The following is a 15,921-nucleotide window of genomic DNA, read 5'->3' on the forward strand; positions in this document are numbered from 1 at the left end:
TCTAGCCTATCTCAATTCCAAAGTTTTGCTAGCTCTGAATATTTTAGGAAACTGCTGAAAAATATCACAATATATTAATTTTACTTTCTTTAATATATTCCTTCCCTTCAGTTCAAACACAAAGCGTGATTTATAACTGAAAAAATTAAGATCCTATGAGGATAATGTAACAGATCAATACATAAAAATACATCTAATTTCTTCATACTTCTGAAAACAATAGAAAAATGGTTAAAAGTGAAGAAAGGAAATAAACTAACTCACAGCCCTGAACATCTGCAAATAATACAAGACTAGAAGTGCTTGCATTCTCTTATGATATTTTTGTTTTTTTTCCAATGGGGTAAGAAACCTTTGGCTTTCTTGATATTTGGTACTTTTAACTCTTATAATTCCTTATGGGTGAGGCTTCTGTGGACTGAAGTCCAAAACATTTGGAAGGCAAAAAAGCTTCCCACTCTTATCACATCAAGACCCCCATCCCATCAGACCAGGTCAACTGCCACAGAAGTCTCATGTCCACATATCATAACTGTAACCTCTCAAAGTGAAGGGATCACAACCTTTCTCTCTATGATCTCATGAGATAATTAAGATGAATGATTTCTGATACACTACAATGCATTTTAATACTCTACAAGGATGGTGACATAATGCAATTTAAGACTGGGATGCCAGCTAGCTTTTGTGCTGTTTTGAAGGTAAGGGGTGTAATCTCATATGTTAGGTTTCACATATTTTTCAAGATATGGCTAGTAATTGAGGCGAAGGCAACTTGACACTTTACCATTTTTGTCCATGGAATGTGGTTCAGATTGCTTCTTGCCAATATCAGCAAAAGATCGAACAATTGGGATCCTATTGCTCAGCTTCTTCTGGTTTTGATGATGGTGCTGTCTGAGCAAAGCCTCGTGTACCCTGTGTCGGACATCTTCACTGAGCTGTCCTGAGCTGATTTGTTGATCAAGAATCATGTCTGAAAGGATAAAACATGAAAGTCTCATTCACACAAAACATTGGTCTTGCCTAGTAGCAACAGAAATAATAATTATATTTCATTACACGAATTCTCAGTTTGAGAAAATTAATGATCCATGATTTTTTTCATCAGTCAATTGGTAAATGTGGTGTTAATTTAGAACCGTGATTCCCAAACTACCTGATGCAGATAACTAGCAATTCCTCCTGGTGCCACCACCATGTAGATGGCCATCTGTTGGAGTGCTGTGAATGAGATTTTCCTGCCTCTTGACAGTGGTTGAACTGGATGGCTCATGAGATCTCTTCCAACTCTATGCTTCTGTGATTCTATGTGACAGTGATAGGCACCATATTTATCCCTGTAATTGTTTACTTCTTTTCTTGCAATGTTCCAGGGAACAGGATTTGGTGGTTTGTGGACCAACACCAGTGCATGGAACACCACTTTGAATAGCATTTATTTAGATCAGTGGTTCCTAGCCTTTGGTCCTTCAGTTGTTTTGGACTTCAGCTCCCAGAAATCCCAGTCAGCTTATCAGCTGTTAGAAATTGTAGGAGCTGAAGTCCAAAATACCTGGAAGACCAAAGGCTGGGAACCACTGATTTAGATAATACAATTATACCTCCACATTTGCATTTTTTACTTTTGCAGATTTGATTATTCATGCATTTGATTAAAAATGTTACCTATAGGAGCATCTAGGTCCACCAGTGCAACTCTATGCCAACTTCCTTCAGTCATGCTGAAGGACCTAGAGCTTTCTAAAGAGACCATCTCTAGAGTCCTCCAATGCAAATCTATAGTCAACTTCCAACAGAAGTTGATAATTGACTCCTGCTGGAAGACCTAGACATAACTAGAAAAGTGTTATCTCATCTAAAATACAGCAAACATTGGTTAGTCATTATTTTTCACTTTCCTGTACCCCTTAACTCAGTGAATGTGGAGGGCTCACTGCATCTTTTAACTACCATGCAAATATTTTGCAAACAAATAGCAAAGACACAATCTGTTGAATAAACACTGTGGGGAGATATAACTTAATAAAGTATACCAGTGGTCTCCAAACTTCTTGTTTGACTGTAACTCAAGGAATTCCTGTCCACTAGTCAAATTGGCTATGGCATGTGGAAATTGTAGTCTAATGTTTGGGGGCTCAAAGTTGGAAACCACTGCCTTAAGGCAACCTCCTGATTGTTTGTGTATCTGACAAATTGGGCTTTAGGCCAGGAAATGTCAACCAGTTCATATGCGTCACATATCACATAGCAGCTAACTCCAGGGCTGGAAATGTCACGGCCCAGTGAAAAATAAATTAGCCACAAACACAGAAATTTTAAGTGTCCTGTTAGGATACATCCACAGCCTAAATGCTGTTTTATGGGTTTCTCTAAGTATAATTGAAGGCATGGCAAACTGACATACTATATTTTACATACAATAAGTTTAATTTTCCAGAATGAAAGAAGAATCTCTCAACTCAACCACTATTTCAAATCTATCTATCTATCTATCTATCTATCTATCAGGAGAATTCATATCCCCTTTTCTTCCCAATCGGAATTCAAGGCTGCTGACTATAGTTTATAAAGATGAATCAAAAACAAATAAGAAATGTTAAAATGGGAGTGAAATATCACAATCATTAGCACAATACTAAAAACCATTAGAAGTACTTAAGGCATAGTTAAAACATAGTTTCAAATAGCATGCCAAATACAATCCCTTCATTTCACACCAAAAGCCTACCCAAGTAGAGATATTAATACACACAACTCTGTATGCAACCATTCAATTCTTACAGTTTATAATTTTTATACACTACACCCTGTGTGTCCATAGGAAATATGTTCCTGAACTTACCATGGAAACAAGAAGCTCTGAATAATAGTGAACCATATTGAAACGAATTATTTTCACCAAAGATTATTACAAAATCACCCTGGGGGACCTAGAAAATTCCTTGAGGGGGCATATGTTTTGTCAGTTGTAGGTAAGTGAAACCACAAGTACTAATCTCATGTACTGTGTTCCTATGAAACAGAATTAAAAACCTGCTGTATATCAACAAAATACTTAGTATGAAAATACTGTTACCTGCAATGCACAAGAGAGTTCTTACACTATAGATATGTCATACACATTCAGGCTTACATATTTCTACAGTTTAATACTTGATTACTCAAAGATAAGCTGAGTTTTTCAGCCCTTTTGGGGGGGGGGGCTGAAAAAGCCTCCCTCGACTTATAATGGGGACAAGGTCAAGGCCAGGCAACAGAACCTGGAGGCCATTGTTTGCAATATATGATGTATTTCTCTCTTACCCTCCCTTATCAGTGTGTTTTCCAAAGCCTCCCTCACTTCAAAACAGGGAATGTTTTGAAAAGGCCTTGCAAGTCAGGAAGAAGAAATATATATATCTATTAATCTTATAAAAGCATTTCCCCCTGAAATATTTGTTAATCTCTCCTGCAGATATATAGGCATTAACCCCCTGCATGCATTTGCAATCCCTATGTACTTATATATCTGTATCTATCTATCTATATACAATAATTTTATATATGAATTTTCCCCTCATATGTTTGCAGGTCTTTGCAAATCCTATATGCATATAGATCCATGTACCTGTATATCTGTATCCATATATATACATTATTTAACCTACTGATGTCTCGATTAATGTAATTTTATTGGTATCTATTTTTATTTTGAAATTTACCAGTAGCTGCTTCATTACCCACCCTTGAGTATATACGGTATGTTTAAAAACCAATGTACGTGACTAACATGTGATGAAAATAACATTTAAGCACCACCAGTAAAATTAGGCCCAAATAAAATTAGTTATAATTCATCAGCAAACTGAACTCCCAAAACCACTGATCCCATTCTGGGAGTCATAGTCCAAAAATCTCCACAGAAAGGGTCTTCATGATAACAAGATAGTCCTTCACCTGATGGTTAAATGGAGTGTACAATTTAATGTTTGTAAGGGTATATTTAATTGTTTTGAGAATGAAACAATACAGTCTTTAATCCATGTATGGATGCAAAATAGAATAAAGGGCAGATTTGACGCTGAACAGTTGTGTGTGAGAATTGGGCCTTTATTATTATTTTTCTTTCCCTGGTCATGAGCATATGCATACACATATACACACACACATATGCACCTATACGTCAACTTTTGGTGCATTTTCTTCCTTCTTTAAAGAAAAGCAGATGAAGACATCTCAGAGAGAAAAAAGGGCAAAAGAAAGACTAAGCTTTCTTCCTTCCTTGCAACTCTTTGATTCTGCTGGAGAAATTATACTGTTTAGCTGATATTGCACCACCTGACATCAATTCGGAAGTAGCAGCCTGTAATGAAAGGACCAAGGCATTGACATCTATGGCCCATCCTCTGTTCAGATATCAGCTAGCATGCCAATGCCTTAAATCAAGAAACAGCTTCATAAGATCCACAGAGATACTCGCAGGAACACCTCAGCAAGCAAGAGTCCAAATGTGACAAGTTAAAACCTGGAACCTCAATCCATGGCTGATACAAGATGAGAAACTCCTTCCTGGGCACATAGAAGACTGGGCAACTTGGAAGGCACTGATCAGACTGTGCTCTGGCACCAAGAGATGCAAAGCCAATCTTAGGAAATGGGGCTTCAAACTGCAGTCCACAACATGCGAGTGTGGAGAAGAGCAAACCACAGACCGCCTATTACAATGCAGCCTGAGCCCTGCCATATGCACAATGGACGACCTTCTCACAGTGACACCAGAGGCACACTAAGTAAATAGCTTCTGGTCAAAGGAAATCCAGTATAATGCCAAGTTTTAAACTTTGTGTTTTTAAATACATTATAACTGTATCCTCCATTCACTTCTGACATGATACATAACTCTTTGATTCAGACTTGGCTTCTCAAATGTAGTCCATATCACATATGGAGACGAGAAGCTATTTCAAGCAATACTTGTTCCAAAGTGTTTCATTTGTCATTCAAATGTAAAGTTTACACTGGTCAGTTTGGTCATTTGCAGTATAAATGCCAAAGCAGAAAATAGAAAGATGTTGATTAGAACAGCGCAAGACAAACTCACTTAAGGTTCAAATCAGAAAATGGTTTATTGGATTTATAGGGAATTAAGAAAGACCACTGCTATTTTTATCATCAGTTTTGAATCCAGATCCACATCTGAGTGTGTTATCACTCTACACTTTAAGGAGTAGGTATGGAGTGTGCATCCCACTTTAAATCTTGTGGCTGCTACCTGTAGAATCTCCTCAAATCTGCTTTCTTCTCACTTTCTTAAACAGGTGTTTAAACAAGGAATTCTCAAATCACTAGAAAATTAAAGTGTCTGTAGACTCAACATTTAGGAGATGAAAGCCTCCTAAACTGGCAATGCACATATTAAATCCAGAGAAGGAATGGACAGATTCATTTTTGCAACTGCTCTCTTGCATAACATGGAAATGCCAATTCAAGAGATCTGAGACACTGTAGCAAACAGTAATTCTTCCCAAACCTACTCCCAAAGACAAGGTGCATAGCACGCTAAACAATGAAGTCATTTTAGCCTCTGAAGACTCTCCTCCCTTCCTGTTGTATTGTAAAAATTTAAGAATGTGCTGTTCTTTTCTGATGCTCAAAATCTGCTTCCTGGGACAGATTCCTCTCTACATAATGGAATAACCTGCTCTTAGACTTTGTGTAGAACCGTCGTTCTCAACCTTTCGGTCCCCCGGTGTTTTTGCCTACAAGTCCCAGAAATCCTAGCTAGTTTACCAGCTGTTAGGATTTCTGGGAGTTGAAGGCCAAAACATCTGGGGACCCACACATTGAGAACCACTGCTGTAGAAGATGAAGAGGAAATCTTATAGAATCTGGAGACTGGGACAGAAGAGGAAAGGCTGAGAATGGAAGCTACTGAAACACAGCATTAGATTTTTTATTTACAGTTTCTAGACTATTAAATGAAATGATGTGAAATCTCCGCCAATTAATTTCAAACATCAGCAACTGAATCAGCAAGTGTCGATGTATTTTCCAAGGAGAAGTGTGTCACACAGAATAGCTCGCACTACCCTTGTGTGAGTCATGGAGCTCTTTTGTTCAGAATATTCAGGTAGCTCACGATCTTTTTCTCCTAACCATCCCACATCACCCAGCAAGCTCAGCCATGTAAGAAAAAAACACATGCATATCAGAGCAGGCAGGATGAGTCAAGGTTTTGAGAACTGTCAGAACTAAAGGAACAGATTTTTCCATTAAAAAAATTAAACTTAGGATCAAGAAGCATAGTTTTTGTGTTAATTATGTTGACAGTGGCAGTGTGGTGTGATGACTTGAGTGCTGCACCAGGATCCTGAGAAACTGGGGTGAGCATAGAAAAGCACTGGGTGACCTTGGGCAAGTCACTCTCTCCTAGCTTCAGAGACAAACAATGGGCAATCCCTATGAACACCTTGTTTGTTTTAGGGCAAATAGGAGCTTTAATAGGAGATATATCGAATTTGTGATGCTGTAGTCCACTGGTTCTCAACCTGTGAGTCCCCAGGTGTTTTGGCCTACAACTCCCAGAAATCTCAGCCAGTTTACCAGCTCTTAGGATTGTCTGGAAGTTGAAGGCCAAAACATCTGGGGACCCACAGGTTGAGAACCACTGTTTTAGGGTACCATCAGTTGAAACAACCTTGGGCTACACAACACTAAAACCAACAATAACAGCATCAAGAATAACAACCATCTGGTCATACAAGGATATGAAATAAGCTCCTTTTATATGTTGATCTTACAAAGATTCTCGACATGACTAAAGGTACAGAGGAGATATGAGGGTGTCCTACACTCCATCAGAGCCCAATCACTGATCACGGGTGCCTGAAGTAGAAGATCCTACATGTTGAAGTATTTGTAGAGATCATAGGATTCCAGTTTCCAAATAAGGTTCGGTGAGTAGACTCTCTCCATATGGATACAGTCCATATCTAGTATATGGATAGTGGAATTCAGGTGATGAAGCTACATTACAGCAGGGCAGTTGAATAGTGCAGCCTGAGTGTTGATCTAAAGCTGTCATGGGGATAATAATAATAATAATAATAATTTTATTTTTGTATGCTGCCTCCATCTCTCCAACGGAGACTCAGAGCGGCTCACACGGGGGCAAGCCCAATACAATCATATAATATCATAAAAACAATAGTTAAGACATCAAAGAATGCATTTAAAAACAAATTAACAAGTCATGATTTAAAATAGACATAATTAAAATATTAAACAATCATCTAGGGCGTTAAAAGGTCCAATATAGGACAACAATCTGGGCGACAGTCAAACTGATGAAGGGAGTGTCTATTACAGAATAGAACATACATCAAATAGAGACAACAAGCAGGGAAGATAAATCTGAACGAAAATCAAACTATAAAGTGACAGGGCAAGTTTCAATGTGGATAAGGGTCAGGTTATAACGGACTTGTCTACTCAAAAGCACAACGGAACAACCATGTTTTTAATTGCTTTCGTGCCATGAACAAGCAAAGTGGGTGAATGGAAACAGGCAGTACACTTTCCCCATATTATTTTACTGAGATATCATCCAACAATCCTTTGAAAACGCATGAATCTTATGGGCTGCCCAGAAACACCTAGTGGCCTATTGTGCGGGATAGGGTCCTGTAATAGTTTAGCAATTCTAGCTCTCACATTCTAAAGTCCAATCTGTGCAGAAGAAGACCATAGGTCCATATATGGCACTGCATTCAGATTCCCACCGTATACACCTCAAAATCTTGTGAGTTTGTAAGCAAGGCATTAAGCCTACTATATTCCTATTTTTTCCCACATCTGGTCGACAGAGGTATATTGCAATTCAGCCATCAGCATTACAGTTCTAACCAGGTAGTTTGCAGTAAAAATTGATAGGAGCTTAAGTGACACAGTACCTGGATTTTAACATAGAGCAGAACTGGGGGGTTTGATGTCCTAGACCAGGGGTCTCCAAACTAAGGCCCATGGGCCGGATGCAGACCTCCAAGGACATTTACCTGCTCCTGTCTGAAATTTTAGATTTAGGGTTGACCTAGGTCTGAAACGACTTGAAGGCACATAACAACAACAATCCTAATTTTGGACTATTTCATCATAGTCCGCCCCCCACAGTATGAGGGACCTCCACTTAAAAAGTTTGAGGACCCCTGTCCTGGACCAACAGCACCTGTAGAGCACAAATTCCCTATTCTACGTGCATGAGAGCTGGATGTGATTACTAGATTGCATTATGCATACGCTCAAATAGACTTTTTTTTTTCATTTTTTCCAGGGTGTGGGGTTGGTTATTAAACCCAACAGCCCTTTTGGGGCCATGTTCCCCCATTAATTCCTCCATGATGCAGTAGAAAATGTGGAGATGCACAACACAGGACAAAGTGGAGTATTTGGACGTCATTGAATCAAAATGTCTTTTGCATTTGTAGAGTCTGTTTTTGTTTTTCACTCTTGTCTGGTGGGAGGAAATTCCAGATAAGTGAACAGTTACATAAAAGGTACAGTTAAAAACCAGCACAGTTTGCATCAGAAACATTTCTCTTCTCTGTGGGAAGTCTTCAGGGCATTTTTTTTAAAAAAATTGAATCTCTGCCATTGCAATGTCTCTAAAGTCTCTGTCTCTCATATATATTTCCTCTTATGGTACATATGCTCCTGGGCAACCTCTGCTCTGTAAAAGCTCTGTGCTAACTAGTTTCAGTCACATCTTCCCTTTTAGTCATACATGCACTTACAAAAGAACCACATGCTGCTGAGAGAGACTAGCAAGGTGCTGGGCATTATGCCAGAGATGGGCAGAAATCAAGATCAAAGTCTACTAATATATGGAAGATTTGCACTAGGTCACAAGGACTGTTGACTTCAGTTGCTTTACAACAGCCAAAATTAGAATGTTCTTTAGTTTTCTAAATCAGGTAGTTAAAATTCATGAAATGTAGCAATTTAGAAATAGATTGATACTTTTATGTGTGGGCCAAATTAATATGAGATACATATATACTATGCAGCAAGTAATTTACTCCTTCCATTTTGCAATCTTCTGAGTCTCCATTTTACTCCTCCTGAACCATTACTGTGATTGATGGGAACTATGCTGGAAGACCTGGGAGTTCAAGTTATTAGCTCAAAGAATATTCTGCATTACTCTTTATCGTCCCACTCATTATTCCCTTTTTAGTACTTGGGAAATAATAACAAAAGTTATGTACCCCTTATCCAAAATGCATAGGACTAGAAATTTTTGGATTTAGGATCATTTTAAAATTTTTATTAATTTTTTTATTTACAGCATTTATTGCTGGTGTATGTTGTTGGTGGTGTGGAATGTTAGATCAATTATTTGCTGTTTGGATTGTGCATATCTGTTCCGGCAAGCTTTCCAGCAGCACACGAGTTAATTACCAGCCAGCCCTGATTGACTGCCTGCAAGGCCAATAGGTCAAGTCTTCCCGTTTCAGCAGCTTGAAAGTAACATTTGTCATGGACAGTGGAATGTAGGATGTTTCCAGTGTGTGCTGATGGCAAAGAGAGAGGACATGCTTTACCCTTGCGAGGAAGCATGAGCACAGAGAGTGATGGTGTTTGTTTGTTATAGCTGTATATACTTGTAAATAAATAAAGCCTTAGAACCATTGGGATCAGCAGAATTACGACTGAGGTGTCATTTGTCGGTGCTGCTTTTGCTGGATCCTTAAGTGGTCTGACTGGAGAGAAGAAGGTGAGAGGACCTGTCTCACCAATAAATCAAGGTGTTGCGGATGTGATTTAAAAATCAACCTGTCATTTATATTCCGCCCTTCTCACCCTGAAGGGGGCTCAGGGTGGATCACAGAACATACATATGCTTCAAACATTCAATGTGTTTATATACAGACAAGACAGTCAATTGTACATAGATAGAGGTATATAGCCTTTCCCCCATTTTCGGCATCTTAGAGGCTTGTGCTCGGTTACAGCCACAGGTGGTGGTGTCGCTCCATCTCCCTGCCAAAGACTTTTGGTCATAAACTTCCTCCTTGATCTTAATCGCTGTCATTTTCTGGCATTTCTGGATGTCTTTTTAAAATACTTCTGCTTTTTTAAAACGGTACCTATTTATCTAATTCCATTTTGCTTTTGTACCACTAGGTAGGCAGAAGCTGGATTGAAGGCCAGGAGCTCACCCTGATCCGGGCTTCAAACTGTCAACCTCTTGATCATAAACATAGCACGAAGGTAATTTTATACAGAATAGTTTCAATAATTTTGTGCAAGAAACAAAGTTTGTGTACACTGAACCATCAGAAAGCAAAAGTGTTTCTATCTCAGCCACCCATATGGACAATTTAGGATTTTGGAGTATTTTGGGTTTCAGAATTCTGGAAGTTTAATCTGTATTATTATTTATTACAAATTAATTTGTTATCAATCTCTGCTTAGATAAAATATATAACACCATTATATATAAGAGTTAAAGAACATTTAAAACTGATACATATTACAACAATGGAGACAACCTTTAAAATTCACAATTTAACAATTTTCTGGATAAACCTATGAGAAGAAACTAGTCTTTATTATTATTTCCAACAGGTGAATCTTTTCTCACAAATAATTCCATAATCTGGGCTAGTTAAAGAAACTATGCAAACAGGTAAACTACCCATAGACACAGACTGATGACACGAAACTGCAAATGTTTATGACTTCTCAGAACGGATGAGAATGAAGTATTTCCAAAACAAATTTCTAGATGGCATCTAACTGGGCAGAGACCAAGATCTAGCCATTCTTAATCCTGGCTGCCAAACGGTGCTTACAAAAAGCTTCAATAATCTGTTGCATTAATCATATTCATGGCAAATAAAGCTGAATGGATTTAGTTCTTTCCCAAGCTTCCTGTTCTGAAATGACTATGTATGTGACCTCTCAGTTAACTTGTTGACAAAGTAAATTAACAAGGCTAGCAAAGCTCTGATATTCCTGCTAATATCGTCTATGAAAAGTATAGATTGTAAGTACATAAGCAGGTAAGCAGAAAATATTGTGTGCTCTCTCATACTCATTCCATTCAGTACTATGCTAGCTTATTTCTTAACCAGAATTCTGAAATACAAAATACTTTGAAATTGTCCATCTCAACTCCATAACATTTCATTATGTACACATATGCAAACACAAATATTCCAAAATCTGTATATTCCAAAATCCAAAAAAACACACCTCTGAATTCAAAATGGCCAAGCATTTTGGATAAAGGCTATTCATCTTGGGCCTCATCAGACAGGTTTTTAAAAAAGCAATGTTATGCTGGTCTCTGTTTCTTTTATCCAATTGTATAGCCACCAACACATTCCTTCACATGATACATGTCTAGCCATGCCTTCTTTTGTCCCCTTTTGCCATGTTTGCAGCATTCTGCATTGGCCACTGCAAATTACTACATCATGGGTAACACCATTGATACAGGTACGTTTCCTGCAATTTTCTCCCTTTTTGGCGCTATTTTCATGCTTCACCTGTCTTTCATTTGCAGCTGTTGACACTGACATTATATAAAATCTTGATGAGTTTCTACACGTTCAGAAAAAAAACTGTCTATCACAGACAAGATATGCTTCCAGTGCATTTGACGCTTTTTTTTTTTTGCAGGTGTAATCTTTTTCCATTTTCTACACCGCAGATCAAGCTTTTCCATCAATGTGTTAGTATCTTGAAGACATTCATTGTAAAGTTTTGTGCACTTTTCAAGTTGAATTTTAAATGGTCAGAATTAATAGAGAGGAACACTTGCAGTTCCTCAACTACTTCCCTGTGCCTTATAAACCTTTCTTGAAGTTGACCGCGGAAAAAGTCTGGAAATCAGATGTACATATTTAGCCTATAATATTACACTGGTGTTGGAATGTTGCTGGGTGTTGCTTTTACAAGTCTGCCTTGAACAGATACGAGGAATCCTAACTTCTCCACCCATAGACTCCACCACCAATCTTGCTGTGTCAAAATTCTCCTGAAATTCTTTCTTTTCTGTGCATCTTGCTGGATTTTTCTATGAGACTGTCGACATGTTGCAGATTATAGAAAATGTAATGTCTTTTTAATGCTTTGTTAAGCTGAAAGGATGATGACAGAAGCTTTCTTCGCATATGCACGGTTACTACAAATTCAGAACAGCTAACAGAAGGTGTCCAGCTTGGGGAAAAGTCTCACTGTTGTATAGAGAACTCTCTTTTAGTGTTCTCACCACCATACTGTACAGTTCAACAAAACATAAAATTGCATCCAGTCGCTCAACTAAAAATTGCATCCAGTCGCTGAAAGTAGCAACAGGTTGTCTGCTCTTGATTCAGAGAAATAGTATTTTATATTTTTCTTCAACAATTCTAGTCTGATGAATGATGCTCTGAAGAAATTGCACACAGATGATATTGTTCCTTGGCAGTTTCTGACAGGTAGAATGCTGCAAGTCTTTGCTAAGGCTAGATTTAGTGAGTTAGCACTGTAGTGGATTTATACAGCCATTTGATATTTCTGCAATATAATTGCCTGTGCACCACTAATATGACCACTCATATTAGCACCTTCATTTATTATTTATTTATTTATTTACTTAATTTCTATCCCACCTTTCTCACCCAAAGGGACTTAAGATGGCTTACAAAACTGGCAAAAATTCAATACTGATAAAACCACAGTAATAGTAAGACATAAACACAGTTAGGAACTATTAACATTAAACAATAGTACACATAAAACAGTATACAAAATGTAAAAGCATATAAAATCCATCATAACTCTATCCACACAAGCATTGCAAGTTCAGCCCATTTTTCCAGTGTTTTCAAAATAATGGCTGCAAGTCCTCCACCTGTCATATCACTTATCTTCACAAAGCCCATAAAGTCTTCTCTTATTCCTGCAGCTTCAACATCAACATACCTTACTGAGTGCGATAACTGTTCTGAGGTACTCGCATCCAAAGTTTCATCAGCCAAAACAGAGAAATACTATGATGCATTGCACCTTACAACATTTTTACTATCGTGTCACCACACATGTCCATTAGTTCATTCTGTATTTGAGGACTAGTATACTGGGCATTCACAGCTGCAATTTCAAGAAGTCTTTTCAGGTCAGTGTTTCCTGATCTGGGATGAGATCTCAACAAGGCCATGAAATTATCATAATTGCGCAATGGTTCTTCATGGGTTCTAAATCATTGCTCCCCCGTAAAGCCAGTTCTTTTCAGTCACAAAGGACAATAGTTTCCACGATTGGCAGAAGTTTATTTTTGTTTTCTTCTGCTTTCTTCTTATTTTCTTTATAATGTTGAGGGGATACATCAGGATGTTTTCCACTGTGAATTCTCAACCTGCTGCCTTCTTGATCTTCAATATGTGGATTTTTCTTTTTTGCCATGAACTCAAAAACATTATTTGGTTTTGTCGAAGTTACCTACCCTTTTTTCCCCCTCCCCTCCTATACCCTGACTTCATGTATGTTTTTATTATATGGTGAAAAAAAAGAATTATTATTGTAACAAGAAATGTACGAGTTGCTTACAAACTACATAATAAAAAATATATACAAAAAAAACATTATTTGGTTTGATAGACATTTAGATATTTTCTGGAGTCAGGTGGATGAAAGGAAGCATTAACAGCAATTAACAGGGCTTTAAGTCTCAGAATAACAATTCAAGCTAGCAGACAACTGCACAGTAAGATAGCTGTGTTTGGAATGACCCATATCGGCTTTCATGCCTTTCTTTTATACCCCAGTGGGAGGAGCAAGAAGGCAGATAGATGTAAGAGAGAGCTCTGAAAGAGAGAAGGGCAAGAGAACAGTGACATAACTACTTTCAGGTGTTTTTAAAAATAATATTTCAAAAACTATTAAAGATAATTACATGTGTTACAAAACTTAGCATGAGGATTTGATTAAGCAGTTAAAATTCATGAGGAAACCAGGTTTGTATTTTAATCTGATTTGGGGGGGGGGGTGAACCCATTACCGCCACCCCGCCAATGTGCTTGATAGTAATGGTTCAGGAAGAATAAAACGGAACTCAGAGAATTGCAAAACTAAACCAGTCACTTGCTTACTGCATTGTATGACCCTGCCATTAAGTCAACCCACACATGCAAGCACCAATCTATATATAAATAGCTACATTTCATGAATTCTATCTTCCTAATTTAACATATATATATATTTTAATTTTGGCTGTTGTAATACAACCAAAAATCAATAGATTATTCAGCAATAATAAAAAATTGAGTCACAGAAAGCAAGGTTATAAATGAAGAAATAAATGATGAAAGAAACATGGAGATAAGGGGGCAAAAGCATAGTAGTATATCAGTCGCACAATGCAATAAAATCTATGCATGAAAGACATACCTGGCTTCCAATTGTGAAATACATATATATTTGAAAAGTCATTTCCATGCAGCCTTGCTTTATTTTGCTTATGGAAGTGGCTGAACTGAAATGAAATTTCATGCAAAGGGGAAAAAGAGAGGCACAACTTGTACCCAAACAGTATAATATCTCCTATACAAGTTTTACTATCTCAAAGTCTGCAAGTCAGCCTGAGTCATTTCCATCTAATTTCCATCCACTACTCCAGGAACAGTAGTTCTCTAAAGCTAAACATTCTTTGCATTCAGTTTCTCCAAAAATACCCAACAATACAACAGGGATTTAGTGTACAATAATACATTGTTGCTACAAAAATCTCTTCCCAGCCATTCTTATGGGGGAGATCGTAACCAAAATAAAGTCTAGTTGTATTATGTGTGCTGCTGAGGTGAGCACTTTGGCATCACATATACTAAAACTATAAGACTATAGAGAAGATTGGCAATGATTGACTTCATTCTTGCTGATCAAAGTATCTCAGGGGCCTTTTCACACTACATGGTTATGGCAGTATGATTCCTCTTTAACTGTCATGGCTTCATAAAACAGATTCCTGGAGTTTGCAGTTTTCTCAGAGACACCAGAGGACCTCTTTGGATGAGGCTTCTGAGTACATCAGCCTCAGCTGGTAATTCCAGGATCCCACTGGATTTAAACATAGCAACTGAAGTGGAATTATAATCCAATTAGTTGTATAGTGTGAAAGGGTCCAGGTCTGTATCACTGGTAACTGTTCAAAGCTATTACAATGTCTTCTTCTGGCCTAACAACTATCCCATAGCAGTTTTCATACTATTCCATACCAGTTTTCAAGTCACCATGCAGAGCACATAATAGTTAAATCTGTAACCGGCACACAAATAAGTGATTTACACAAATCATAGATACATATATAGTATGAACTTCATATCTGTGAATGTTATGTTCCTAGACTTGCTGTGAATACATGAAATCATGAAAAACACCTAACACAATTCAAATGAATGTACCATAGAATCACACTGGAAAACCTAGGAAATGCCTAGAGAGGACACCTTTCCTAGGCATTTTCTATGTCCTCCATTGTAACTCAATGGTAGCTTCCAACAGATGCATACCAAAGAATCACCCTGGAGGATGCAGAGTCTAGAAAAAACATTATTTTTGGAGTCATATATGTAAATGTAATGTGCATAATTCGCATGGAATAAACAACAAAATCACTGGACCAAATCACACTAAATTGGGCACAAAATACATAAGTCATCCAATTTATGTCTTTCAATCAAAAAAACCCTAAAATTAGGTCCAAATTACAGAAAACCTCCCAAAACCAAAAATTACTAATCAAGCATGCACAGAGGCCACCTGGGAAACTTGATGTTAGCCAGGTGGGCAGGGTTTCAACGGCCACTGCACACCAAGGGCAAGGCTTCCTTCCCTTTCCGCAGAGCTATTATTATTATTATTATTATTATTATTATTATTATTATTATTATTATT

At 37.7% G+C, this 15,921-nt stretch overlaps 1 protein-coding gene across 7 annotated transcripts in view; it reads right to left on the reverse strand.

The window, feature by feature from the left end:
• The window catches only part of slc4a10 (solute carrier family 4 member 10), a 251,477-nt gene that overhangs the window by 88,535 nt on the left and 147,021 nt on the right, over positions 1 to 15,921 (reverse strand). For all 7 annotated transcript variants that reach the window (XM_016996740.2, XM_008118989.3, XM_008118986.3 and 4 more), the window contains one exon: positions 788 to 976. In XM_016996740.2, coding sequence (XP_016852229.2) covers positions 788 to 976 — 189 coding nt within the window. The remainder of the gene's footprint in view (positions 1 to 787; positions 977 to 15,921) is intronic.

This window comes from Anolis carolinensis, chromosome 1 (genome assembly GCF_035594765.1).
Source record: "Anolis carolinensis isolate JA03-04 chromosome 1, rAnoCar3.1.pri, whole genome shotgun sequence".
NCBI classification, from domain to species: Eukaryota; Metazoa; Chordata; class Lepidosauria; order Squamata; family Dactyloidae; genus Anolis; species Anolis carolinensis.